This window comes from Coloeus monedula (assembly GCF_965178545.1).
Source record: "Coloeus monedula genome assembly, chromosome: 8".
NCBI classification, from domain to species: Eukaryota; Metazoa; Chordata; class Aves; order Passeriformes; family Corvidae; genus Coloeus; species Coloeus monedula.
The window spans coordinates 4,724,114-4,751,616 of NC_138788.1; the positions used below are offsets into that span (position 1 = coordinate 4,724,114).

The following is a 27,503-nucleotide window of genomic DNA, read 5'->3' on the forward strand; positions in this document are numbered from 1 at the left end:
CGTGCCCCGCCATCGCCTCCGGCCGCCATCGCCTCAGGCCCGCGGTGGCGGTGGTCGGTCGTGCTCTGGAGCTTGTGTCCTGCTCAGCGTGTCCCTCTCCCTCGGCGCAGCTTTGGGAGGGAGTGAGAATGAGGAAGGTTGCCCGCTGTGGGCGTACGCAATGGCTGCCCACGTCTCCTCAGCAAACGTGCCGAGCCGGGCGGGACCCCGCCTCCTTCAGTGCGGGGCAGACTGGGCCGGGCGCTGTGGTGAAGGGGCGCGTTGAAAAGTTCGGTGGCTAGTGGTGAGGGCGGCTAAAATGTTTGTTTTAATTAAAAAAAAAAAAAAAAATCAGTGCAGAGCGCCGGGGGCCTAGGAAGGAGTCTCAATCCGTGTCGGCACTAGGAAGTGACGGGATGGGCCGCTGACTCCTCCTGCCCTCGGGGAAACATTAACTTGGAGTTCTGCTGTTCATTGGGGTAAAGCAGGTTAGAGAGTACCTTGCAGAACATAGCCTGCGGCTAGACAGGTGCACAGGACAATGCAAATCCCAATTTTTACGGTTGATGCATTTACAAACCGGCCATTTTCTGGAAATCCTGCGGCAGTTTGTCTGCTTGAAAATGTAAGTTTAAAAAGCCTCAACTGTTTTCTGAGGTACTGCAATGACATTTGCTATTCTGTACTTGGACTGAGTGCTCAGCATTGCATTAGTCTTTGCTTTCTTTACTCGGGAATTCTGCTTTCAAGACTTGTTTGCTGTGGCTCCAGAATCCAGAGAAATTAGCATAGGGGTGCTCTTCTTTTTTTTCATAAAAACGATATCATACAAGACAACATTTGAATTTTTTATGGGCTTTTAAAAATATTTTATTAAGGAATAGGCTGGATTTCTTTTGAAGTAAGTAAAAAAGTGGCTTAATTTCTTCAAGAATGATTCAAAATAAAGATTCTGAAGAATTAAGAAGGATTCAGAGTGAAATCTGAAAAGTAATGCTGTAAAACAGAAGGATTAAACTGTGAGGTTTGGTTTTGGTGTGGGTTTTCTCCCTTTTTTTTCTTTCATTTTTCCTCTTTCTCTGGAAAGAAAAAACAGATACTGACCTGGGTATGAGTCTTTTACCATTAGTGTGTTGGGTTCAGCTTTAGCCAAATTTAAACAACCAGTTTATATTGCTTCAGTGTTGTGTGGTAGTTTTCTTGCAGTTGACAGTAGTTATCCTCCTCATCTGGGTGTTGTGAACAGTTGATACTAACTGGTTCTGATTTCTACCAAAAATAATTATTAAGATGGATTAGAAATTTATAAAAGCCTTGTATTGTTTGTATTGTAACTCCTGATAAGAATTGTAAATATGAAAATATATGTAAAGTAGCCAATGGCAATGGCTTGTAATGATAATATGAATCCTTTCTAGATGTTCCTAAGTCTGTCTAAATCTCATTGCCTACTTACCAGGTCAGCTAAAGGTGTGACTGGGAATGTCTCTCTTTGGTGGTATTTTTGGCCCCATAAAATCTACATACTCTCAAAATGATCTCTGCTTTAAAATTATGAGTTTCTAATTGCATTTTTTATATTAATTTTACTTTATTCCGTTAAGATATCTTGAGGCCTACTTACTTGCATGATGACTTTGGAATGCAGACATTTAAAAGTTTTTTCTACAATTCCTGGAAGTAGAGGCTTTAGTGTCACAGCTAAAGCTGAGATCCTAATTCAGCGTTTTATTCTAAGCTTCAAGAAAGTGTGATGCAGCCGTGCAAAACAACTGTTCTCTGCTCCCTCCAGAGTCTCAGCAGGTGCTTTACAGAAAAAATCGGGAGAAATGCAAGAATGGCAAAACCAGCCCTTTCTGTGTTTCAGAGGTGCCACAGGATGGCAGTGTTTCAATAAAGTTTCGTGTTATTAAAAAGAGTTATTTTTAACAACATTTTTACTGGTCTTTGTTCTGGTTTAGGACCTTTACAGTAACTGACAGAACTCTTACTGGGATAAAGGGAATGTAACTGTACTGTAAAATGTTAGAATGTTGTTTAACCGCATAGAATTCAGTCTGCAAGTGCAGCTGTAGTGTACTGATCAGTTACTGGTTTGTATCTGTAGTATGGGATTATTGACTGAAAAGGATTAGTTATTAAGGGAAGTAAATAAAGTTAAAAGGGAAAATTTTTATCTCTTAGAGAGAGACCGGGTCCCTTTAGTACTTTGTTTCACTTGAGTTTCAGTATTTTAAAGATCAGATTCTCAAACCTGGCCAGTCAGCATAACTGTGGGGAAAGAGCAGTGGAACATGGGCCAAGGAGAATGTTACACAATCCCTGGGGCTTGGGTGTCTTGGGATCAGTGTTCACTGGCTTAAATCACAGGCACTTAGTGAGCTTCAGCAGTTTTTAAATTTTTTTTCTAGTTTATCTGTTCTCAGCTCCTACGGAGGGAGCATATTGTTCCTGTTTTTTGAAGAGTCGTGTCGTGGGCACAGCAGTAAGGGCTGAGCAGCCGGCTTGGCCTTTGCCAGCACTACAGGCCTCTTGCTGGCAAGGATTTTTCAGAGTTGTAAAAAGAAAGTTGTAGTTCTTTTTAGGTTATGTAATAACAACTTCTCTGTGTGACTTTAACAACAACCAAAAGAGATTTGTGTTCCTGGAAAGACTGAGTTTAGTTTTTAGGTGATTTTGTTTTTTACATAGTCTAAGAATTTGTAAACTAATAGGGCAGATATTAGAAATTGCTGTGTACCACAATTATTATCCCATTTTTATGCTGAAAGTTTTTTTTACTCTCAGAAAGTATTTTGAATTAAAACTGAATCTATGTTTTATTATAATAGAAAATTAAATGACTGCATTTTTTAGCCTGCTCTTGATTGGATTTGTTATTAAATCCCTAGGACTTGGATGAAGATTTGCACCAAAAAATTGCAACAGAAATGAACCTTTCAGAAACAGCTTTCATCAGAAAACTGAAACCTGAAGATGACTTTACCAAAAGTTAGTGGTTCTGTTTACTCTCCAAAGTATCTAACAAAGGAATAGGAGGACAGTGTGGGTACATTTATAAGGAATGGTGCTAATTTTTAAGACAGCAAACCGAAGTCTTGAAGTTGCGATGTATCTTAAGATTATAATAAGGCTATTGCAGGTGGATTCTTGAAAGTATTTGTGCTCAAATTTATTTTACAATATAAACATTCATAATTCAGACCATTTGTTTTAGTGCCTTTTATTAAATAAGCAAGTTGTCTATAGACAGTCTCCTAAAAATGCTGTGCAGACATCTTTCAATTAGTATTTCCCTTATTACTAATAATAACCTGAAATAATTCCTTATACAATCAGAAGAATAGAGATGGAGCATGCTCATTCCATATGCACAGGACTGCAAAGTGAGTAGAATCTGGCTTGGCTGTTCAGAGAATCATTGCTGGGGTATCTATAATGTTATTTGAGTTTGTCTTGAAGTCTCATAAGATGTCTGTGCAGCCAATACTGGAAAATGCAGATTTCCAACAAAGCTGGGATTTCTGAAGTGGTCCAAATCTTACACTTTAGGCTGCTCCTTTGATTGGTTTAAATGGAGGGAGTTTTGGTGTTTGTTGGTAGGGCATGTGGATATGTTGGGAGAGGAACTGGAGAGACTCTGGGCAAGACAGAAAACATCAGACAGATTCAGAATTTGTTCAGACTCACTCTGTGGATTCATTTTCAGCTGAATCAGTTTGCTGAATCTGCTCACTTGGCAGTTGTGTGGTGGAATGAGCCAAGGGGCTGGGACTCCACTAGTCTGGACCTAGACTGCAGATCAAGGAGTTATGTTTATCATCTTTGTTGTTTGATAGATTGTTCAGGGAGCGGTACAGTCACTGTAATTAAAAATATTAAGGATAGTAGTAACTATAATTGCTTGCTGCTGTTGTTAATAAATTGGAATTTGTTTTAGGGTTAGACTAATCGCTTGGAGCAAGAAGGGATAATACTTTCCATTTTTCATGTTAGCGCTTTGCCAGTATGTTTAACACACTTATTTTCAAGTCATCCTTATCTGACAGCATACAAAATGCCAACTTCTTTATCATTAAAGTGGTTTTGATCTAATGGACTAGCTTGTGGCCTCAGACCCACACAGCTGCCCAAGAGGTGCACAAGTTCTTTCAAAAAAATTTAGTCACTCAGCTACACCTGAGACTGGCTGTGTTGAGGGGTGGTGGGAGTGAACCAGGAACATCAGAATGCCATTTATCATCTGCTTCTGGAACATTAATTGGTGTCGTGAGGGCTCCTGGACACAGTGTATGTTTTTGCAGGCATTTGTGATCAGTATGTTTAATTTAATATTAATTAAAGAAAAAAACAAACCAATCAACTCCGTTATTTTAGGGACACGTGAATTTATGAGATTACTCAATGTCCTCTCAGTCTGAGTCCAGCTGTATGTCTGAGCATCCAGGCAGGTGTTCTGGGTCACAGAGCTGTCTGTCTCCACTCAGGCATGGGCATGGATCCTTCATGTGCTCCTGCTCCCAGCTGCAGCTTCCACTTGGAGCAGTGCATTAACAAGCGGAGCAGGCTCACAGCTGGGGGCTGGGCCCTCCCTCACTCACAGCACTTCACTGCTGTGGCTGTTAGTTTCCACCACAAGGTTTTATTGGGTTCCTATTTGTTTTCATTAGAGGGGACTGACTTTAATGCATTAATTTTCTGCAGTGGCAGTTACAAGACTGGATTTAAAAAAAAGAGATTAAAAAAAGATTAAAAAAAAATTGTTTCTTTTCCACTTTTAGTTGCATTTGTGTGGTAATTATTCACTTGAAATGCATGTGCAAAAGTTACAGGAAATCAAGTATTGTTCATGTGTGTTCCAAATTTTTTAAACAGCAAATAGAAATATGATTTCTTGTGAAATGAAGGGTGAGTAGACATTAGAGACTTCTATCAGACTTGAGTAGTGGTTTAAGCAAAATAATTCATAACTGAGCTAGCTCCAATACAGGTTCCATTATACCAACAAGAGCATTTATAACCTCTAAATGGTAACCCAGCCTCCAGGTGTATAGAGATCATGACTATGCCTTTTCAGGATTTCATAATACACAAGGGCATAGAGGCTTTATCTTCTAAATAAGACCTATTTAGGAAAAAGAAAAATCTCTGCAGCATGCAAAGGTTGTTGACCTGATTCAAAAGGGATAGCTATTCTGCAAAATCAGTGCAAAATGGGTACCTAAAAGTGTGTTTAGGACCAAAACTGATTGTAACATGCATTTTGATTAACTGAAACATCATCACTCTATCTATGTTGAGACAAAACGAAGAAATAGACTTCTTCCACTTCACAGCACTAAATAGACTCTATTTTTTCAAGGTTCCTGCTTTGGGCTCAGATGGTTCACCCCAGCCAATGAAGTTCCTCTTTGTGGTCATGCAACTCTTGCATCAGCTGCTGTGTTATTTCACGTACAAAGTATGTTTACAGACTATGCATTACTGTAACTTTTTGGAACATTTACTTCTAATTAACATCTCCGTTTTCTACAAAAAGGCAATTGAGCATTCAGAACATTTATGGAACACAAATGGAGATACCCTGGGTATTGCCTTTTACAACTGCTCTGTCGTTACAAGGCTGTAGTCTGATGCCTACCTTCTGATTTCAATGCCCTACTATTACTCTTGTTTAAGAAAAGTGCCAAATATGCAAATGTCACCTGGGAGAGGTAGAGTAGGATTTGATGAATAGGGAATATTGCTCTTTCTGTTAAAAGGACATTCTCATTCATTCTAGGCATGTGCAGGAAGGATTCCGTGACCATTGCTGTGTTTATTAGCCTCAGCAGATTTATTGAGTTAGTTGGGAATTTTGCCCAGAATACAGACTTACTCTAGATATATTTGAGCTGCATAACTAACTTTTTCTGAGTGTACTGAGCTACTCCTAGGGCTATAATAATTTAGATTAAAATTCTTATGTTTGATAATGTTGCAATGTCTTCTCTCCAGAAAATACAAATTCAGTTCTCACATTTGTGACACTGAGTGGGGAATTAAAGGCCAGACAAGTGAAAGATCATATTGTCCTGGACTTGCCGCTTTACGCAGCCTACCCCCAGGTCAGTCAAAATTTTATTCATGATAGGTTTTCAAGGAAAGTATGTGTTTGTATGTGTATGTAGGTATATGTGTCTGTCTATAGTTGCATAGATAGATACATATATATCCCATTTTTTACAGTGCGTTTTTTTTTTTTTCTTCAGGAACTTAAGGAAGTAGAAGAATTAATAAAGGTAAAAAAAGAATCTATCAGTTGTCTTAGAAAAACATTCATAATAGCTTTGCTTATTTTTATATATTAAAATGGCTAAAAAATGGTGACAAGGCACTGCCTGATGTACTCCTGAATTTGAAACACCAAACTTCAAAGCTCTGAGTAATGACTCAGTAGGTCAGGGAATGTAATTCTCCAAAATGCTGCAGCTGAACCTGTGTCTCCCATTACCATTGACCGAAGTGTCAATATTTATTTCAATGGCATTTTCAGCCTTTTGTGTGCATTAGGGGGCAGTCTGTGTTCTTGCACTCCTCTAGATCCTGGATTTTGTTTCCAAATAGACATATATGGAGCTTGTAACTGAGCCATATCCATTAATGCACTTGGTGCATTTGCTTGTCTTGCTTGCAGGAACTTGAGGGTTGCATGGAAGACTTTGCATAAGCCCTCTTCTAGCAGGGAATGTGCTTCACAGAAATGCTAAGGAAATAATATTTTATATTCAAGTGATGATGGTTTTTTTCTCTGTCTTCTTTACATTTTCCACCAGGCAGCCGTTGGTGACATGATTGTTCAAGATCTCCGTTACTCTCCTGACACAAAGAAACTCTTAGTCCGCCTCAGTGATACTTACGAAAGGTGTCTTGCTTTTTCAGTTTTCTCAATCAAGAGTGCAGAAATTGAGTTGGCTTGTTTAATCTCTATTCCTTACACATTAGGCTCTTCTATCTAGTTTTAAATCAGGTGGAGATTAAAACCCTCTGTTTTAAATTTCTGTGTAAAGTGGTTATTTTATTTTTTAATATGAACTTATTGAAGCTGCAAGCTGAGTAAGATCATTCTGAAATCTGTCTTCAAGAGAAGGAGATGTAGGAAACAATTTAAATGATGGTGTATTTTTCCCATCCATCTGAGTCCAAAAATGATCCAGTAACCTAGCAGGAAGTTAGGAGTCCTGCTTCAGTTCAGGGCACATTGACAGAATGCCAGGGATTCTTACTTCCATTGGACTGTAATCTGCTTACACATGCTTAAGAGCCCCATAAGTAGCTTTAGAGAGGAAATTTCAATTCAAATTAGTCCAAAGCATTTGTTAATCTCAGCTGAATTTCATTGTTAATTCAAGTATGATTTAGGTATTTACTGCTGAAACACAACTTCTTTAATCAGGCCGAATTACTATAATTGTGAACTTGAAGTTTGGCCTAATTCATTGTTAAAGTCTGAGGTAATGGGGAGAAATATTCTCAGCTGAGTACTTAACTATTTTCATTCTTTCAGACTATTTTGTACGGAAGTATCAGACAGTTGTAGACTGCTTTAGAATGCCATGAAGACCTGAATGATGTTAGTTATTTGCTTGCTCTGAAAGGAGGTGGAGCACTTGGTACATTCTGTAGTGAGGCGATAATTCTTTCAATGATTAAAATGTTGAAACAAAGTGTGATTTTTCTTTTTTTTTTTTTTGGTGGCTAATATTTCAGGATGCTCTGTTTCAGAAATAAATAGGAAATGCATGGCTTGAGCATTTTTCCAGAGTTCACTCAGAGTGTATTAGATTCAGGGTAATTTTCTGTCAAATACCATTGGGAGGACAATGCTAGGAATCTTGTCTCCCCTAGTATTTTAGGGCTGGTTTTGAATTATAGAGAAGATGATTCTATAGCTTTATTTTTCTTTTCAATACTTACATTCATGTAAAATGAAGAATATGGGCTATTAAAATTTAATAATTATATTCAAGGTCTGTGTTGGAAGAATTGAAAGTGAGTGCACAACACTTTTTGTCAGCTGAAAAGACCGGAAAAGTGAAAGGACTCATACTCACTGTTAAGGGAAATTCTAGTGGAAAAGGCCATGATTTTTACTCCAGATATTTTGCACCTTGGTATGGAGTTCTGGAAGACCCTGTTACAGGTATGTGTTTGTATGATAAGCAACTCATACTTTTGTTTCAGTTCAGTTCAAAGGTTCTTACTAAAATCCATTAATCTGTTTTTGTACTCTGGAGTCTCTTATAAATTACTGGTTTATATAGATAGAAGGACTGCTCGTCAAAATCTTTCATGACTGAGGCCAACTCATTCAGAAAAAATCAAATCAGTTTCTTGCTGTCATTAGGCCACATATTCTTGTGTCTTTCTCAGATATTTTTCCCTCAAGTATTCCAGTTAGAGAAAAGTGAAAGACGAGGTCAGTATTGGATGAGTATTGCAGTGGAAATTTATATCCACTTTTGTTGGTGGTTTTTTTTTTTTTTGTTTTGTTTTGTTTTGTTTTGTGGTGGTGGTTTGGATTTTTGTTTGTTGGGGGTTTTTCCTACATATTTCAGCTGAGATCTTGTCTAGTTTCATGACACTTACTGTTTCTGTTCTCAGGCCTTTGAGAACTCAGCTAGCTGTGCACTTAGGGCAGCAAGATGTGTTGCTGTCTGTTGTGTGATGCACTCGGTGTGGTGATGATTGCCTAAGGATGGTGTTCTTTGCTTAGGTACCATTTCATTACAGGTTAATTATTAGTCAGCTGAGAGTTGTGGCTAATGATGATGCCTTATCTAAGCAAGATTTCCATTGAAGCTAGATGATGTGGAAGTAATACTGCTTTGCCATAAATAATTGAAATTCTAAAGCCTTAAGTTCTGTCTGCTGTGCAAACTCCTAGGTTTTTATACTCTAAACACACGTGGCCCTTGATTGATGATATTTACATTTTGACTATGCTTACTCTGTAAAGTAGTGATTATAATTTAATTCTCTACTTTGTTTTCCAATTTCTTTTAAGGATCTGCACATGCTGTTTTAAGCAGCTACTGGTCAGAGCAGCTGGGGAAGAAGGAAATGCTTGGTAAGATAAACTGTTTTATTGCAAAGCTGTCAATTTATGTAAATCTACTCACTAGTAAAGGAAAGGTTGTATTACTACTGCAATCCAAACTGTAGCAATAACTCCCTATCCATTTCCTCAAGATGAATAGAATATTATGTAATATTTTGTGTGTGAGATAATCTTTGAGAAATTGCTTTCTTTCCTGTCCACCACCATGACACACCATGCCCTGGGGGGTTTGAAGTGTTGATGTCTGGATCATAACTCTCTGCAGTTAGTTTTTGATCTTGGCTTTTGGACTTTAGTTCTCATGGCCTTTCATCATAACTGAAGCGTGGTGAACCTCAGTTGATGGTTTTTATGTGTTGATTCAATCAATGAGATATGCTTATTAGATCACATCTTTGTTATTAAGCAAGAAACTTAAGAACCTGGTGGAAAAAAATCAAGAGAAACCATTAATATATGACAATGCTAGATGAAGAGGTATTAGGTGACTCCTGGCTTCTCATGTTTCTAGTGCTTTGCCAGAGAACAGAAGAACAAGGGAAACAATACAAAATACCCTCGTCCCCTACCTGGTTCCCCAAGAGGGGACCCAGGGCAATTCTGCACACAAGCCTTTGGTCACATTTAGAACAGAGGTTGGATACTTGATCTAATAACGTTCTTTGTCCATAAAAGTAAACACTTTTCTGAACAAACAGCTACCCTGAATATAAGCCTTCCTGTATTTGGTCAAATGAATCTCAAAATGGATTTTCTTGAGGATGGAAGGTCTGTAAAGGATCCATCATGAACAAGACCTTTTCCATCATGGTCTGAAGGAAAGGTTTAACATTCTGTCCCAAAGATCTTGCATTTGCATTTACACCACACAATAATCTGTGATAGCTTAAATAATCTTGGGAGGTGTGTGGGGGGGAAATCTCAACGTATTTTCTGAAGATGAAAAGTGCCTTTGGTTATGTGTCCTTACGGACTGGCTGTTTCTCAGAAGATTTCGACATTTTGGATGTTAGTGTGGAATTTAAACTCTCCATGCCATCTATAGACACTACTTCTTTAAGTACTCAGACTGGAATTCTGTCTGCACTTAAAATTGGCACTTTATACCTGTTTTGCATTTTCATGTATTTTGTGTGTACTGTCCTGTTACCACTTTAGAGAAACTAGCTCAAGCAGCCAAGGCAATTAATGCTGTAATCAGTTTCTTTAATGTGTCTAGCACAAAAAAAGTCCTATCTGTCCATAAGATAGGTTTGTGTTGTTTTTTTTAAAATTCATATTCCATGCATATATGTCCTCAAACTTCTTCTATGGTAGAAATCATACAAAACTGTTTTAAATAGGACAGGTTAATTTGATATATGTTTATGAGAAATAACTTTTCCTTACATGTGTCTATCTGAGGGGTATCAGGTAGTACTTGGCAAATTCTATTACTAATGAGATTATTTGGAAAAGATAGCTGGCATTCACGGACATTCCATATCACCAAATATTAATAAATAAGAGCATCTTTGGACTTTTTAGAAACCTCTGGGGTAGCTTCTGTAATATCCGATACTTTTTATTGCAAGAGTAAAGGAAGAATTTCTTCCATAAAGTGAAGGAACTGTTAGTTCCCAAACAGATTACATACAAAATAATATAAAAATGAGGAACATTAAATCTATTGTCAGATCTCTCTGGCTATTGAGACCTTTAGGAAGAGGTCAGCTGCAGCTCCACTGAAGCATCAGACTTAATTTCCTGTGTTTGGGTTCTCTTCCTACTTTTTTTTAGACTGACTTGTCAAAAAACAACCACGCCCACTAACTACAAAGAGGATTTTCCAGTACTTTTACATGGTGAAATACTTTATGATCTTTCTTGAAGCTGGGTACGTGTCCTTGAGTTTAAGCTGCTGGTTAAATCAGGGCTTTGTATAAGTCCTTGCCTTTCTTTCATTTGAGGAGTCTCTGCAATGTATGAAAATTATAATCTCTCATATGAGATGTATAGACTTTCACAGTTGCTAATGGATGCAGGGTATAACAACTGTGTACCAGCCCTTCACATTGTTTTCATATTTCTAAGGTAACATTTATAAATGTGCATAAAGAATTCCATATAACCAAACAAATTAGGGAGGACTTCTCAAATTATTGTGATGAGAAAGGGTTTATCGAGGACAGTTTTTAATCTCAGGTTAAGCTAGGGGAATCTTGCTATACCTGTTTACTTCACACAAGTGTATTAATTTGTGGGGAAATTTTTGTCTTGTTACTGCTTTTAACTTTTTTGATTTCTTCCAGTATAGAACAGGTTTATAGCATTTAAGAGTTGTTTTTTGGGGGGGCAGAAACTAAACAAAAATTACCACCACCATTACCAATGACAACAAAACACATAAAAAGACAGAAGCTGTTGCTTCGTTAAGGTACAATAAATCTACCTGTATTTAAGTTTTTGCTAATTTGAATTCTTATGAAGTCAAGAGTTTTAATTGTGGCTTTCATCTTTTCCGAGTAATCTCAACATATAGATTGACAACATCAGATTTGTGCACAAGTGTAATATTTCTTCAAAGGAGAGGTGTTTCCCTCTATCAATCACCAGATTTATCCACCTTCTTTCTTAGAATAAAAAAACGTTTTGGAGATCTTAATTTCACCTACGTAAGGAACAAGTGCTTCTTTCAGCATTCCTCTATAGGGTTTAGGAACTAAAAAAAAAATACTACTTTTTTAAAAAAATGAATATTGTTACAAGAGTGTCACTTCTTCCTAAGTCGATGTCATTGATGACATTATGAAGAAATTCCATTAGTCCTTAAATTCTGTAAGCAGTGGTTGTTGAGCTACATCTAGGCTGGTAAGGAGCTCCAACACAGCAGGATAATGTTAGTACACGGCCACCAGCTGATGTGTGAATGCAGGGGTGTGTGACACTGTGATATCAGCATACTCAATCTCACAGGCCTTGTGGCTGCTTCTAAACTTTCCTCTGTGTCAGGTTAATCAGAGAGGAGTCCAGGGCTCTAAGTTCAGCTGTTAGATGTTGTTTCTACAATTGTACATATTTGTTTTCGTAGAAAATATGTATAAAATCTGCGTATAGTATGAGGTATTCCTAGCAAATACAGACATGGAATAGGCTTGCAACAAGTTTGTGATCTAAAAGGTGAGTGCACATCAGAGATGCCCAAATGCCTCCAGAGGCATTGCTTTTGAATGAAATCCTCTAGTTATTGAAATGTTCCATGCAGCCCTGTTTATGCTTAGACATAGTGTGAAATATCAGTGCTTTTGTGTGAGAGAAGGAAGAAATATAGTAATATTTTTATATAAGCTTGGCTAAAAATTTCTTTTGTGGGTTATTTTTTGCTTTTCTTCTGCTTTGGAAGTTTCTTTAAACTTTTCTTATTTTCTTTAAAAATAAGATAAAATGGACCGATATCAAAACAATCTCAGTAATCCTGACATGAAAGAGCCAGTTCTGTTTGAACATTTAAAGAAGAAAAAACCAAACCAACCTTTGAAGAGCTGGAATAATTAATCTCTTTTATTTAAATCTGCTAGCAGGTTGGAGTGGAATAGCTTAGGTGTGTCTTCACACCTGGAAATAATACTTGATCAATTTTAGCAGGCCTGGATCTTCAACAGTCTAAAATATTCAGTTAAAGCATTACTCCATTCATAGATGGTGTTCTGACAAGTTAAAAACAACCCATGGTTCTATAAATGGAAGAGAACAGAAAGTATCAATCTCAATCTCTAAATAGCTCCTGTTTCCACTCTTTTAGAGTGCTTGCTTTGTCTGAGGATCTAATCTCCTGATCAAAGGAGAGTTGTCTTAGTAGCAGTGGCTGAGAAATAGTTTTAAAGCATACCGAATATATGCCATCAGAGAGCTTGTGCTCTGTTGGGATCTGAATGCAACCTCTACCCAATTTATAAATTGTGGGTTTGAGAGGAAAAATGTGCCCTTTAGCTTTGCACAGTTTCTGGAGCAGTTGGAAGTTCATTGAGTAAGGAGAGTGAGCATTATTGCCTCTTCATCCATTTAGAGCCTTTCACAAAAGCAACACTGCTCGAAACTCAAACCTTTTCTAAATGCCATCTGAACCAGACCATTTTCTGGTCAAGCCGTGCAACTAAAATGAGGCTGCTGAAACAAGTTAGAGACTCCACATGCTAAGTGAACATTATCATCCCACCTGTGTAGGACTCAACAGTTCAGGCAAAAGCTTAGTTCTCTAATTAATTACAAGCAGAAGGTTGTTTCTACTTCAAGTTTATCCAGTTGTATTAAATTATATCTTCAGGATTCTATAAATCATTATCTGCTGCTGCCTCTGTAAGAATTTGGCATCAGTTTGTGACAGATGAAGCAGGATCTGTGTTTCTTTGTAGACTTTTCCCACTGCCTTTGTGAGCTTATTCACCCTTTAGCCAGGCACGTTCTTTGAGTGTAGCATCAACTTTGGGTGTTCAGTGCTAGTAAACTGGTATTTATTTGCATGCAGATAACACTTGGTGTTCTTCCTTCTTCCCTCCACAAACTGTATCCCGTGAAGGGTGAATTCAAGACTTCTTAGATACACAGAAGAAACTTAATTTGCTACAACAAAGCAAACTACACTTCACTGCTTGTATTAAGTAGCAGTTTTGTCAGACTCAGTAGGCAAGTTCAAGCTGGAAATATACCCTGAGCTGACCTTCATCCATAAAGGCAATTCATCCAGGGTGTCCCTGGTGCTGCTTGCTTTCTGGAGCCAGAAGCCTCCTTTCCCTGAGTTTTCATGGATTTTTAAATAATTTGTGATGCACACGACTTTTTTAACTTTGGGCTCTTGTTTCTGTTTAGCTTTTCAATGTTCCCGCCGTGGAGGAGAGTTGAAGATTTCCGTGCGCAATGACGGAAGAGTTGACATTGCAGGGCAAACTGCTGTTGTATTAAAAGGAAACCTGATTTTCTGAAGGAATTGACACCAATCTCCCTCTCCTCTCACTAATCACTAATCTCCATGATACTCTGATTATGATGGTTTTGTCTCAGCTCTAGGCAGTGAATCACTACTGTTCTCAAAAGTCTTAGATTACTCATTGTCCATTTTTAAAATTACTTGAAAGTACTCACTTCTGATCTTCAAGGTCCTTGGTATTCTTCACTTCCATCTTGCCACTTCCTATGTACACTGACCTATGAAAATGTTTGAGTGCAGCTATCTCATTTTTCTGCTTTTAAATCATTCTTCTCTTGATTTCCAAATTCCATGTTAAAAGCCCTTACTGCTTCCTGGATTAAACTGTAAACACCTGTTTGATAAAATAATCAAACATTTCCCATGTTGATAATTTTTCATGACATCTGAATTAATTTTTTAAAAAAGTGGTATTTTCTCTGCTATATATTGAAATGATAGCCATGTTCATCAACTTATTTGAATTAAAATATGAAAAAATATAAATGGTTTAGAAACGTACCTTGTGGTTCTCTTTTATGAACAGTATTTTTCAAAGTTGAATGGTATTGCCTTTGATCATAGCACTAATGCTTAGTCGATACTTTTAATTAAAGGTTTAGAAGAAAGATTTAACAGATTGACGTTGTGATGCACATAAAAGCTGATTAAGATCTGAAAGGAAACTTTATTGGTTACAGCAATGTCGATTACTTTTCCAAACCTGAAAATTTTCTCCTAAACTAAACGTTTCTTGTATAATCTTCATGAAGTATGCTGCTTTAGATTTTGTTACCATGATGTTGTCTTTCACTGGATTAATTAGGAATATGGAGCTTTCAGTTACTCTAGCTAAAACTGTTTTCCCTTTCAAGTCACTTCTCTCCTAAGCTTTGCTTTAGTTCTTTGCAATATTTTGGGTGAAGTGTTTTGAATTCAAAAGACAGTCTCATACTATGGGAACAGTTGGATGTCATCCCTTTATAAATCATGAGGAACTTAGCTGTGCCAAGTTCCCTTTCTTCCATTTACTTTGAATTTTATCAGAACTTGTTACTTACATCTTACTTAAGTCCAAGTAGCTGGACAAGTAGTAAGAGTGTGAGAATCTTAGAATTAACTTAAACAGAACTTTCTATCTCCAGCAGCTACAAAGAACATACCAAAAAAGTGATTTAAATGCACTACTCAGCTCAGGGGCTAGGTGGCAAGCAAAAGCAGTCCAAATGGAAATGCACGTTCTTCTCCTGTATTCAGTCTTGCTGAAGTTTGTGGAGTTGAAATATGATTTATAAATGTGGATGTATTATCAGGTGCAAATCACAGCTGTGGAGGCAGCTCAGCAGCCCGGCTGCTACGGCAGCTTTAGCCTTGGCCTCCTCTAGCCACAGCTCGGATTGTTCCCTTTCTGGCAGGGGACCTGGATCTTCTGGAGCAGCAGTGCTGCAGCCTTGTGGTGCTGCATTTAATTCTTCTTGTTGCCTTAGGCAAAGACTGAATCTGGCCCATAATCGGAGATGCTTGTGGAAAAAAAGCCTTCCTTAGGAATATAAATGAACTAAAGAACCAGTTATTGTTCACCCATCCACATTTAACAAATAGACAGTACAATTATTTCTTTTACTCAAGAGGACTAATAATGAACAAGGTCCATACATTTTAAAAAGGCTTGTTACATAAATTTCCTGACCAAACAAATATCTTTGCTGCTTAAAGCTTTTTTTTTTTTAATAGTTTACTACTACTTTGTTTCTTTTCAGGGTAGAAAAATCACCAGAGCTCAGGTGGGAGGCTATGCAGTAATGTGTTTGTAATCAACATATTAGTTAATCAACCATGATTTATTAATGATGAATTAATTATACCTGATTGTGCAGTTCTGCTGCCTAAATGGAGCTTTAAAGGAGTTATTTTATTAATCATCATTGTCTAATTGCAGACACTTACAGAAAGATTGCTAATTAAACATGCAACCATATGCAAAACAAGTAAGGCTGCTGAGAGTGGCAAGAAAAAGAGCACTTATTTTCTGAGAAGCAACTTTATTCTCATGAAATGTTGTGTAGCTGACCTGGTGATCCTGATTATTCACTAAGATTTATTTTAATATATTGCACATTTTCAGTTAACAGTAAAGAAAATTAGTTGTTGTGACAAATTCTGTTTTTCCCAGTACGAAAAATAGGTTGTGCAAACTTAAAGATTATTTAGAATTTGTGTGGCCTCGTTTCACATCTTTTGTAAAGGATTTGTTTAGTGTTTCTGGTGCAGAGGATTTGCAGAACTGTTTTGTGCTGCTCTCTTAATTAGGACTGGTGGCATAGAGATGTGTTGAACCAAGAGCAAATTACGTGAAGGGAAATACAATTCCAAAAATTCCTGTGCACTTGAGTGTTATTTATTGTGAGACTGTCCAACAGAAGTTTCAGGCCACTGTAAGGCTGGAGTAAATCCACGGCTACATTCAACAGCCCAGACATGAACATTTAAATGCACATTTGCTTATTTTGCTTCTTTGGCAAAGTGTGTCTCTGCAGAGGCACTGCTCATGTAGGGGCCAGGAGGAAAGCACATAGCCATGAGGAGGGAGGCAAAACAAGAAACATTAGTGAGCAACAGAAAACATACAAGTTTATTGCTGTGGAAATGAATGTCGAGCTAAAAGGGTTGTAAAGAAAATGGGAAGCCATTTTTTTATTCAATAAGCCGTTTACCAGATTTGCTTAAAGGATTCATGAAAAGGCTTTGCATTTCTTTTGTATTATTTAGATGAGAATAGACAGAAAACATACATTTAAAGTTGTTATTAAATTTGGAAAATTTTGCAGGAGGAAATTAAAGACTTCATGAATGTGCACACAGCAAGAGGTCATAGAAAGGAGCCATGTGTTCCATAAGGGATGGGATGGGAAATTAACAACAGATGAGGCAGTTATTTGTGGGAAAGGAAAGATTTCTTCGTCTCAGTATTCATCAGAATGACAGGGAAGCACACCAGGAACAGAGGGAACCTTCCCAGAAGTAAAAAAATCCCCTAAATTAAAATAAAGAGCGATGCTTGGTCAGGTAAAAATTAATTTAGTTCAATTAAAAACTGAAAAAATCTGCCAATTAAGCACATTTGATTTTCACATCTATTTTTTTCCCCCAGAGGAGTAAATCTGTCTTGAAATTAATTAAGAGACTTAAACAAAACACAGAACAAGGGATTTTTATCAATTGCTGAGTCATTGTCCTTTTATTTCCTGACATTTACTGTCAACCATAAATAAAAATTTCCAAAGAACAGGAAAGTGAAAGAACAAAATCTGGTATATGACAGATAGTCAATAGTGTATATAGTTTTTTTTCCTAGGAAGTTTGTTTTAGACTAAGACATTTAGATTTAATGTCTAAAACAGAATATTTAAAAATAAACATTTCTAACTCGATTGGTTTCTTTAGTGAGAGGTGCACTTTTACTTGGGTTTTGCCTCACTGATTGGCAAAGAAGGATGTTCCTTGGGTTTTAATGCTGCGATTCATATAAACCCAAGTTTTACTCACTTTGCAGTGTTCTGTGACTTTTTTTGGTGATACATGCAAACCAAGAAACTACTTTTCTGTATGTCATTTTTGTCCTGTTAAGAGTTGCAGAGTAGATAAGATACACCAGGCAAATCCAAGGAAAATTCTCCAGAACAATTCTCTAGAATTGTGAAGAGGCAGAAGTTTTAAGGAAATGAAGGAGGTTTGTGCCAAGCAAGAGGTGTAATGCCTGTGTAGAAACTGCAGAATGTGAGCACTGTTCAAACCCTGAAGGGCAGAATGTCCCTGTTTGCCACCAGTTGATGTCAATGGTGCAAAGACAGTTTGGATGATGTGGGAGTCGGGTTGAAAGATGTTAGGCCAGAGAAGAGATAATGTAGATCATAGTAGAGCTGGAGCAGGGTGTGAGGTGCAACAAACCCAGGAACCTGAGTTTGAATTCAAATATATTCTCTACTGACCTTTTGCCATGCTTTGGATCCAAACCAAAGGGGATTGACCAGAGTGCCCATCCTACCAAGCTCAACTCAGGTGGGAAATTCCATCTGGAGGTCTTGAAATTTTTTTTCTGTTTCAGAAAGCTTCCTTTCTCCATAATTATTTATGGCTGTAAACAGAAAGAAATTGTAATCTTAACAACTATGATAATTTCAGTCACCCATATTTGGGAAGAAGTGGCTCATTCCTGAACAATATAATTCTGTTTTAAAAACAGACTTTTGGGCTTTATTATGTTTATGTGTAGCAGCTTTCTGAAGATGTCTAATTGACTTCCATGTTTAACATCACAGCCTCTTAACTGTATTTTTAAGGATGATGGGCATTAAAACTTCTGGAAACCTTTCAGTAGTTAGCTAATAGCAAAAATGAACAAAGTACCCTCTTAATAAAAAACTGCAGGCACTTTTTCAATAGAGTTACAATTTCAGCAGAAAAAAAATGTAGATTAAAAGGAAACACCTGCTCCTGTAAATTACTATGCTGCAGGTACCAACCCAGGAGACTCTGCAGATGGTTCTGTATTTGCAAACCTGACCTCACCACCCCTTCATCAATCTCTCACTGATTGATTCTCTCCAAAGCAGAACACACCATATCCCAAGGTACTAGACGACACCTTTGAATTAAATTAGTTCCAGACAGAATACCAGTTAATTGGTATTTCTATTGAATTTTGGAAGTTCTTAACAAAGGTTTCGGTTGTCTTATCAAGCACTAGCACCGACTGAAGAATAATACAGTCAGTTCCAGGAAGCGCTCCAAAGGGAATTATACTTTAGGAGGTGTAATCTTTGCTACATTTCCTGCTGAAGGGGAGTGTGGATTAAGTTGTGCTGTGCCCTTGTATTTTGAGATGGACAAAAAGAAAGTGGGATCTTGATCCTTAGAACAGTACTATATGAATTTATCGCTTCTGTTAGCCTTTCCTGCCAGCCAAGGAAAAGTAGGAGATATCGTAAGTTCTGGGTGTTTGTTTCCCCTCCTCAGTTGTTTTCAGATGTTATTCTTTTGGTGAGACCTGAGACTGATTATGCCAGTCTTTTCTTACTAGGAGAAATTTTCTTGCATGCTTCTTCCAACTGGACCTATGCAAAGGCCTTGTGCAATGTATTGAGACCTTATTGCTTTGGGAGAGAAAACATTAACACCATTTCTGGAAAACAGCCTTGCTGAAAAAAGTGGAGACAAGCTTGTGTTCCCTGTCTACATGGCACACATGTTCCTGTTTTGTCACCCATATTCCTCAAAAGTTTTCCTAGTGTTTCACTTTAAAAGCATCCCTAATTCTTCAAACTGATAGCAGCTTTATTTGAGACATTTTTCACTGAGTCTGAATTACACAAATATAATTATTACTGTGCTCAGACATTTTTTATAAATTAGAAGGGAAAAAAGTAGTATGTATCTTTTTGCTTCTCAATTATATGTGAATAAGGCCAGCTGCAACAGAAATAGAGCTGCCTTCCTGCATTTTTTGCTGGAGTTGAAGTCCATGAGTAGTTGATGACATAAACGATGATGTATGCAATTAAATGAGGATGATTGTGTAATTTATTTTGTATGGAAACAAGGAAACTTGTATAAGGGAAGTGGCTGAAAATACTTCTGTAAAAAATTATTACAACTTCTAATTTGAAATTTCCACTGTGATAATAATTGTCTGGGAAAACTTTCCCATCCTCAAGTTCGTGTAATTCAAAAGAAAACTACAGTGAAATCCTATAGAATGCTGACATTCAAGACTCTTGAAATCCTGAAATAATTAGGAATTAAAAGAAGCAATTAGCTTCATGGGAGTAAAAAACAAACAACAAGCTTTTTGATTTCAAATGTTCAGTCCTTTTGCTTTATACATGGGGTGAAGTGAGATTTTTGCTGTTCTAGCCATGGCTTATCACTTTGTTCTGTTGTACCTGATGGGAAACATTGTCCTTTGTGCATTCTAAGCCCAGTACTATCTATTAGCAGGCATGACATTAAGTGTTTCTTTATTCACAACTGCCTTTCCTGGTAGCTTTTAGAATACACCCATCACATCCAATTTGTGAGAGCTCGCAAATGTGACACTTGGGAGAGCTGAAAATCCGAAACATCAAATGTTACCATGTGCCTAACTAGAACATCTTAATCTTTTAGAATTGCCTTTCTTTTGATGGGGAAACCTCTGTGGCGTCCTGCTGTTCATCCAGACAAAAGAGCAGATGTGGAATATGAGTGTGTGCATGGGCTCTCAGCTGTCTGGGCAGGGCACAGACCAAGAGAGCTACAAGAGTTCCTCCTTAATTTGGAAAGCAGTAATTGCAACATCAGCCCTTAGTATAAACTTCTACTTGAACTGATTGAGGATTACTTAATTTGCATAACAGTTAAATTGTAAAGTAAAAATCTAATGGTAAAGTACAATAAAAATGAAGTGAGATCTATATATATTTTGTATATTTTATATGTGTGTGTATATATATATGTAAATATATCTACCAATTGGTTTTAAGGTTTACTTTTCTTTTACTCATATACTTGATCCTTGCCATTTTTCAGTAAGTTTCAAATTTCAGCAAATAAAGATAACCTTATTGTAAAGGGTTTTTTTTAAAAAGCAAGTAAAATTGGACTTATGGAAAATACAGAGATTGAACACACGCCCTCGCAGATGAGGTGAATGCTCTGCTTTCGTTAACAAGTCACTTTCTAGTTCACAGCATTATGTACTGGGGTCCTGGACAATCAAACCTTACTGCTATTTTTACCTTTGGATACTGGATTAGTCCCATTAGCTGCAGTAGGATTACAGAAACACATGAAGTTAAGCATGTATGGGAAATTAGTATACAGAACATCAAATCAGAATTCACATTTTCTTTCGTAATGGGATTTTTGTAAGACTTTTCTTCACTTAACCTTCTAAAACATTGTCATGGGATATTTATGTGGTAATTCTTACGTATTTCTAAAAGAAAAGAAACTGAGTCTGCAGTAGTGTATTTTAAAACATAGTATGCCCTTATGGACATACAATATTTAAAATGCCATGAGAGTGGATTTTTGATTTACACAACTGAATACATTAAATCTGAATTGTATATATCAACAGCATTTGATCCATTATTTAAATAATTTAGGTGATTAAATATATATTATTCTGCATTTAAATAATTTAACTGATTATATATATATTCTATATGTTTTATATATATATTTTAATAGAAGTGCCTAGAAGAAGGCACTTAGCTGAGAAAATTGAATTGAAAAAATTTTACTAGATATGTTATTAACTGAGAGAATTTTTCTCTTTCATAATTGTGAAGCAACACTTGACAGTTCATATCCTTGAAAATGTTACTGAAAGTACCGTCACTTCTTATTTGTACCTTTATTTTCTTGGTGGTTATATTTACTTCCTGTATTTCTTTAGTGCAAAAGTGAAAGTTAAGAATGCTTCCAAATAAATATCTGGGCTTCATGGCTCTTACCCCAGAAATGCTCTTGTGAAACACTCTGAAAACTGATAGGAAGTACATTTATGTAACAGTTTTGCAAATATATAAAGTGAAGGATAATCGACCAAAGTCTCATTTGTGTAACAGCTTTGACCCATTAGGGGCTTTTAATTCATGCATCACTGACTTCAGGGTTGCTGTTGTCAAGCTACTTACAGATCCTAGTTAAATCAGGCATTTCGTATTTTTGCCCTCATTCGCTTTTGTTTACCAGCAGGAGACAAAATATTTAATTAGTTTTGGGGCATTTATAATCTCCTCTGGGCCAGCTCCAGCCACAAAGCTGGACGCCACTCCTGAGTTAATTCCAGCCAGGCTGGCCCTTCCTCTACAACATATGGGTAACCTCCAAGCCTTTAGCAAAAGTTGAAACCGAACTATTAGAGGGGTGGGACCTCCCTGCTGGGAAAATACCGCACCACAAAGCGAAAAGGGGCCAGCGTCACCAGTGGAGGTCAAGGCAACACTTAGACCAAACAGCATCTGGCAAACTGTGCCAAGTAGAAATCAATGAGAAGCAGGGCACTGGGTAGTAATTTTATGCCTGTTTACACAAGAAAATAACTCCTTCTGAAGTGAAAAATGATTTTATAAAAAGCTTACAGCATCCTATGGCATCACTCTCATCATTGTTCCTTCATGTATTCTTATTACAGTTGATAAACTGGCACCATCTATACACAATTTTGTTTTGGGTAAACAACATTAATTATGTTTTTGGGAGATGAGGAGTTTTGAGAGTCTTCTTCCTAATTGGCTAGGAATCAGCTGTATAACTAATTCATTTCCAAGGTGCATTACATTCTCTTCTTCACATTGCAACAATGAGTCAGAGGGCACGAGAAGAAATAAAACAAAAGACAGTTCCTAATCTTATGGACCAAGTGTTCCTGCCACTGTAAACTGTTGCAGCTCAGTCCACTTGAAACCTTCCCATGTTTTATTATTATCACTTTCTGTTGCTGCCTGCCTCTCTGCTTATATCTCACCTTGTGACCCTTGTTTTTCCCCATTGCCTTTCATTGCTTTTCTCTTTTTCCTAAAATTCCAGGTGCTGGTGTCTAATACTGTAAGCAGACTGCCATTCAATTCAGTGGGTTTACTTAGGGCGGAATATCAAATATACTCAGGTCTTTAGAGGCTCATGGCATTAGACACCATGTTTTATCCCACACAGAGCTTCTTCCTTATGTACTTTTCTGCTTCTCAAAATAGGGACCATTCCCTATGGCTTTTGTTTTTTGTCTACTCATCAAGAAGTATTTCTCTTTTCAACAATTTCAACACTCACTTTCATCCTTAAACTAGCTTGTATTGTTCTGCACATTAATTATTTCTGTACTTTGAGTGAAGCAGTATGCAGGTTGCAAAGTCTTTACGGTACAGAAACTTTACACAAGCTGTAGTGTCCCATAAGTGGACTGCAGCACTCACTTTCACATCTCCTTGTTCTTGTGGCTACAGGTGCAGGGAAGATACCAGCTTCAGTCCCAGGTCTTTATGCCTCTTGGTAGAGAATAGACAATAGACAGTGACTTTTCACTGTAGGAAAGAATGGAGAAAATCAATGTTTTTGGTGGAAGGAATAAAAATCTGAATGTTCAGAGTGGCTGTTATTGGTCATGTCCTGCGGACATTTGGCACATGAGAGAGAAAACCTTACTGGAAATGAGATGGATTAGCTGTTCATGTCTGGGGAGAGAAACAGTGCTTTTACTCAGGGAGTGCATTTATTTCGCAGTTACAAATTATGCAGAAAAGTTTTCATATAATAGGTAACATGCTGCAATTTTTTTGTCTACTTTTGAAGTACATCAAACTACTTGTTTGACCAAAATCTGCATGTCTAACCAGTGTTTTTGTTTGTTTGACTGTAAATAAGATTTTTTTTCTGATGAAGTATTTGGGAAGCTCAGTGGGAGCACATTCTTACACTCCTCTCCTTTGATACCGTGACACACCTTTTATATCTCCCTTTGTCTGCTTCCCTTTGTCCCTCAAGGGTAAACAGAAAGCTCCACTCCTGTAACAGCTGTCTCTTCCCTAGGCTGTGATAAAGTCAGTTCATTGCCAATACTAAAGTCTGTAGGTACTGTATGAACAGATTTAGTTCTCCTGTGTTTCAGGAAGACAACCGCCAGATATTAAGAGAAAAAGGTTTATCAGAAAATAAAAAGGGGTTGTGTTTTCACACCTTGGTATTTGATGATCTTAAACTGCTGGCTAGGGAGAGCCTTCTAGGGAAAGTGCTTTTTTGTTGTTCCATGATGAATTTCCAGACTATCTCTCAGCATAGTTACCCATTCAGTTTCTATTCTTAGGGCTTTTTGTAGGCTTTCTTCTCAATTCCAAAGAAAAAAAAAATTAAAGGCTAACTCATGAATGGTCTTGGTATTTTTTTAAATGTAGAGCAACTGAAATTGAGGGGTTTTTTTTAACAGTGATTGCAATAATGTTAATGTGTTTCTTGTGCTTCTGATGTCATAGCAAACAGGTAATTTAAGAGTTACTTACTACAGGGTAAGAAAGACTATTTTTTCACAAAGTTGGCATGGGAAACGGACTCAATCTATGACTGCTGTGTTGCCTCCCTTGCTGGTGTTTGGGAGGAAGGAGCTCCTAGAGACAGGAAAGCCATAACACCACCTGATCCAGCGAAAGGTTGATCTTTCAGCAGGTAAAATGTAATAACAAATCATATCCTCTACTTGAGGTTGTCTGACCATGTCCATTGATTAAGGAAGAACACAGCTGATGTCCTTTTAGAGGTTTTGGTTCATCCATTCTTTGCAGCAAGCTTGGGATTTTTGGTTTTGTTTCATTTGTAGCACTGGTGGTGCTTCAGTGTCATGTGTCTCATTAAATTTAGCTACATTTAGAAACTTTTAAAAACAATTGTATGCATCCTAGTTAACATTTTCAGGTTCAAAAATTGTTGGGCATTGGCTGTTGCCATCTCTGCAGAATCCATTTGGAACAAACATCTCTGGTTTGAGGCTAAATGGACCAGCCAATTGTATTTGGAGGGCAGTGGGCACAGGGGTGAAACATGGGAGTTGACATCCGTGTAACCACAAAGATTCCCTTGTATTTTACAGAGGTGACTGTGATGCACAGGTGTGAGGAACGGGCAGGTTGATAACTGGATGAGAGACACCTGAAAAAGTTCGAGAAAGGGGAGGGGCCACAAGAGAGGGAAGGACTAAGGTAAGGTCCTCAGGACTAAGGTAAACAACCGCTGGAAAATTGCTCTCTCTAGAACCTGGAGCTGAACCCAAGAGTCCTGAGTTTATATTTCCTTCTGCTGTGAGGAAGCATGGTTAAATCAGCTGATTAAGTATGTCCCAACCATCTACTTGATCTTTCTAATCCTGAGGTACCTGATATCTGAAAAGGTAATAAATTGTCACTTGTGCTGCTAATTACCCTGTCAGAGGCTTTATAGAACAGGTTAGGAAAACATCTATCGGAGATCAAAAACCAGTAATTCCTGTCTGGAATCAGGAGGATAAACTAGATTCCTTCGCTCATCTGTTCCATGGTGCATAGCATGCATAGTGCTTTTAATAAGTCTCAAGCTATATAATAATGGAAGGTCTTTTCTGGAAGATTCTTGTCTCTCTGAAACTGGGTATATAGGAAAATAAAAGGTACTTAAAGAAACTGAATTACATCTTAAATAAATGGTATCTGCTCTTGCCTGTGTCAGAATGCCTATGTAATACTTAACAAGTATTTTAAATTGTTCTTTGAATTTTTATTGCCCAATGCTACTGGAGATAGTGCTGATCAGGTTAATTCACATCTGAAAGATAAACAGAGAGTCAGTATTTTACCCGGACTAGTCAGTTCTGCTGTGGAACAAACCTCCGACAGCTGTAGTGCTGTAGCAGCCAAGCTTCCTTGCACAGTTCTGGTGGAGCAGTGACCAGTGAACATTGTGCCAGGTCACCACGTGTGCCCTGGTGTGTTGTGTCTGTAGCTCCCCATGTGAAAAACATCAGGACAGCTTTTGCAAATTGCTGAGCATGTGCAGGTGGAGTTGACCTTGATAGATAACTGTATTTTTAAGCACATGAGATGTAGGTGATACTTGGAAAATTCACTGGCTTTGTAAATGAGCTTGTTTTGCTGCTTTAGTGGCGCAGTGAGTTGCAATATCATTCTAAGTGGAAACTTCTTTCATGATCTGTCGTGTGTGTATACAAAGGTACATAATGTAACCAAATTTAGTGTATAGTGTCAATGAGAAACAGCTCAGTGTTTGAGACATGTTCCTCTAGTAATGTGGTAAAAGGACTCCTTTCTCCTTTTTGGTTTTTTAAGAGGTTTCTGACCTCCTGTTGCAAAAGCATGCTTTCAAACAAAGTTATGTTGAAAGGGTGTTCTGTGCAGGATCACTGGGGAGAGCTCTGCTTTTTGAGCCTCACCTGAGGGAGGTGAGAAGGATAATGTGGAACAGAAGAGAAATGGGTGAATTGAGAAGTGGTAACTGGAGGGCAGTATGGTAGGTAGAGCCTTAAGTGTAGTTCGGGCAGTTACGTGAGCTTCTAGAAGGAAGAGCTCACCTCAGAGAGACTGAAGAGGAAAGTGAAATGTTCTAAGCACTTTGTAGGGAAGGGTGTCCAGTACCAGGGTGGGAAGGCCCAGGTGAAATGACTGCAAACTCCTCTTGCAGCTGTAGATTGTTGTTCCACTTCCAGTATTAGTTACTGTCTAAGTGTCCCTTCAGGATACAGCATTCTCTTGTGAATTGTTGGTATTGGATAGTCCTATAGCTGTGACAGGGAAAACAATGCAAATGAACAAGGCAGGAAAGGAAGTGATTCTGCACACCATGGAATTCTAGCCTGTCTTGTGAGCTGAGTCAAATGTTACAAGAAATTGGGCCCTTAAGGATGGACATATTTTCATAGTTACCCACCTGCTCTTAATTAGGCAGCATACAGCATGCCAGTCTTTCTGCTTTGTGCAGGGTAAACTACAGTGGTGAGGAGTCTTGAGGCTTTTAGAAAGGATCTACCTGAGATGAAAGAGTTCTGGCTAGAAGGGAGAGGTAAGATTCTTGTTTTGATACATTGCTTGTATATGTTTTTTTTTAAATACAGGTAGAGAAAGTAGGGAGGAATTAGACTTCAACCAGAAGTACTGCCTTCATTTAATTTTAAATTTAATATCTGGCTCCAGTCAATTCCCAGTAAAAGTAATTTGATTGTGTTTTCCATAGTAGTACAGGTGAAAGACATTCATCTCTTGGTGGGTGCTATGCTAATTGCATATGAGTTTTTAACTTGGATACCTAGCAGACAATTTAGAATGGGTTTATGTATGTAGTCATAAATTCTGAAACTAGCTAATTTCTTTGATGGATTGAAACTCTGCTTTATTTTCCTAATATCAGTGGTGAGTTGAAGTTGCTAAAATAATCTGGTTTATGACTGAAATAGCATTATCTATCTCTTGTTTTTCTCTGAGGAAAACATAATATTTTGATTAATTATACTGTTTTAGAATTAAAATATGACTCCAGAATAATGCTGCCAGGATCACTGAGTAGCATTAAATTGGTGCCTGCATAGTTAGAGATTCAAAGATTGAAATTTGAGCAACTGGGTAGACACAGAACTTCTTTCTGGTGATTCTGGTGTTTTTCTGGCTTGAGATTATTTTATGACAAATAAAAAAAAAGAGTAAAAGGGAAATTTTTGAGAAATGGTTGATGTACAAAATGCATGAAACTAAATAAGTTGGGATTTAGAAAAGCTTTTAGCACCACAGTAGTTTATCACATCAGGATATATTAATAGCTTTTAAAAAACATATAATAAAAATATTGATAATAATTTGAAAAAAATTTCAAACAGTAATATCTATGACAAATTGTTAAAAGTAAAGGGAGGAGGGAATAAAATTATGTAAGCACTAACTGAGACAAGCTGAAATATAGAGGAAATCA

The 27,503-nt window shown here is 37.5% G+C and overlaps 1 protein-coding gene across 4 annotated transcripts; it reads left to right on the forward strand.

Moving 5' to 3' along the window:
• The first annotated feature begins 241 nt into the window (after positions 1-241).
• Positions 242-26,575, forward strand: PBLD (phenazine biosynthesis like protein domain containing). Of its 4 annotated transcripts, XR_014226611.1 has the most exons (10): positions 242-604; positions 2,871-2,970; positions 5,342-5,440; positions 5,977-6,086; positions 6,231-6,260; positions 6,795-6,883; positions 7,989-8,161; positions 9,026-9,088; positions 24,646-24,754; positions 26,523-26,575. XR_014226611.1 is itself a non-coding variant. In XM_082286171.1 (9 exons), exons 1-9 carry the CDS (start codon positions 521-523, stop codon positions 14,035-14,037), a joined length of 861 nt encoding a protein of 286 aa, XP_082142297.1. In that variant the 5' UTR covers positions 242-520; the 3' UTR covers positions 14,038-14,677. The 4 variants fall into 4 exon arrangements, 3 of the variants coding, with proteins under 3 accessions (XP_082142297.1, XP_082142298.1, XP_082142299.1); XM_082286171.1 differs by lacking the exons at positions 24,646-24,754; positions 26,523-26,575 and adding an exon at positions 13,925-14,677; XM_082286173.1 differs by lacking the exons at positions 24,646-24,754; positions 26,523-26,575 and adding an exon at positions 13,925-14,677 and having other exon boundaries at positions 256-283.
• Positions 26,576-27,503: the final 928 nt, after the last annotated feature.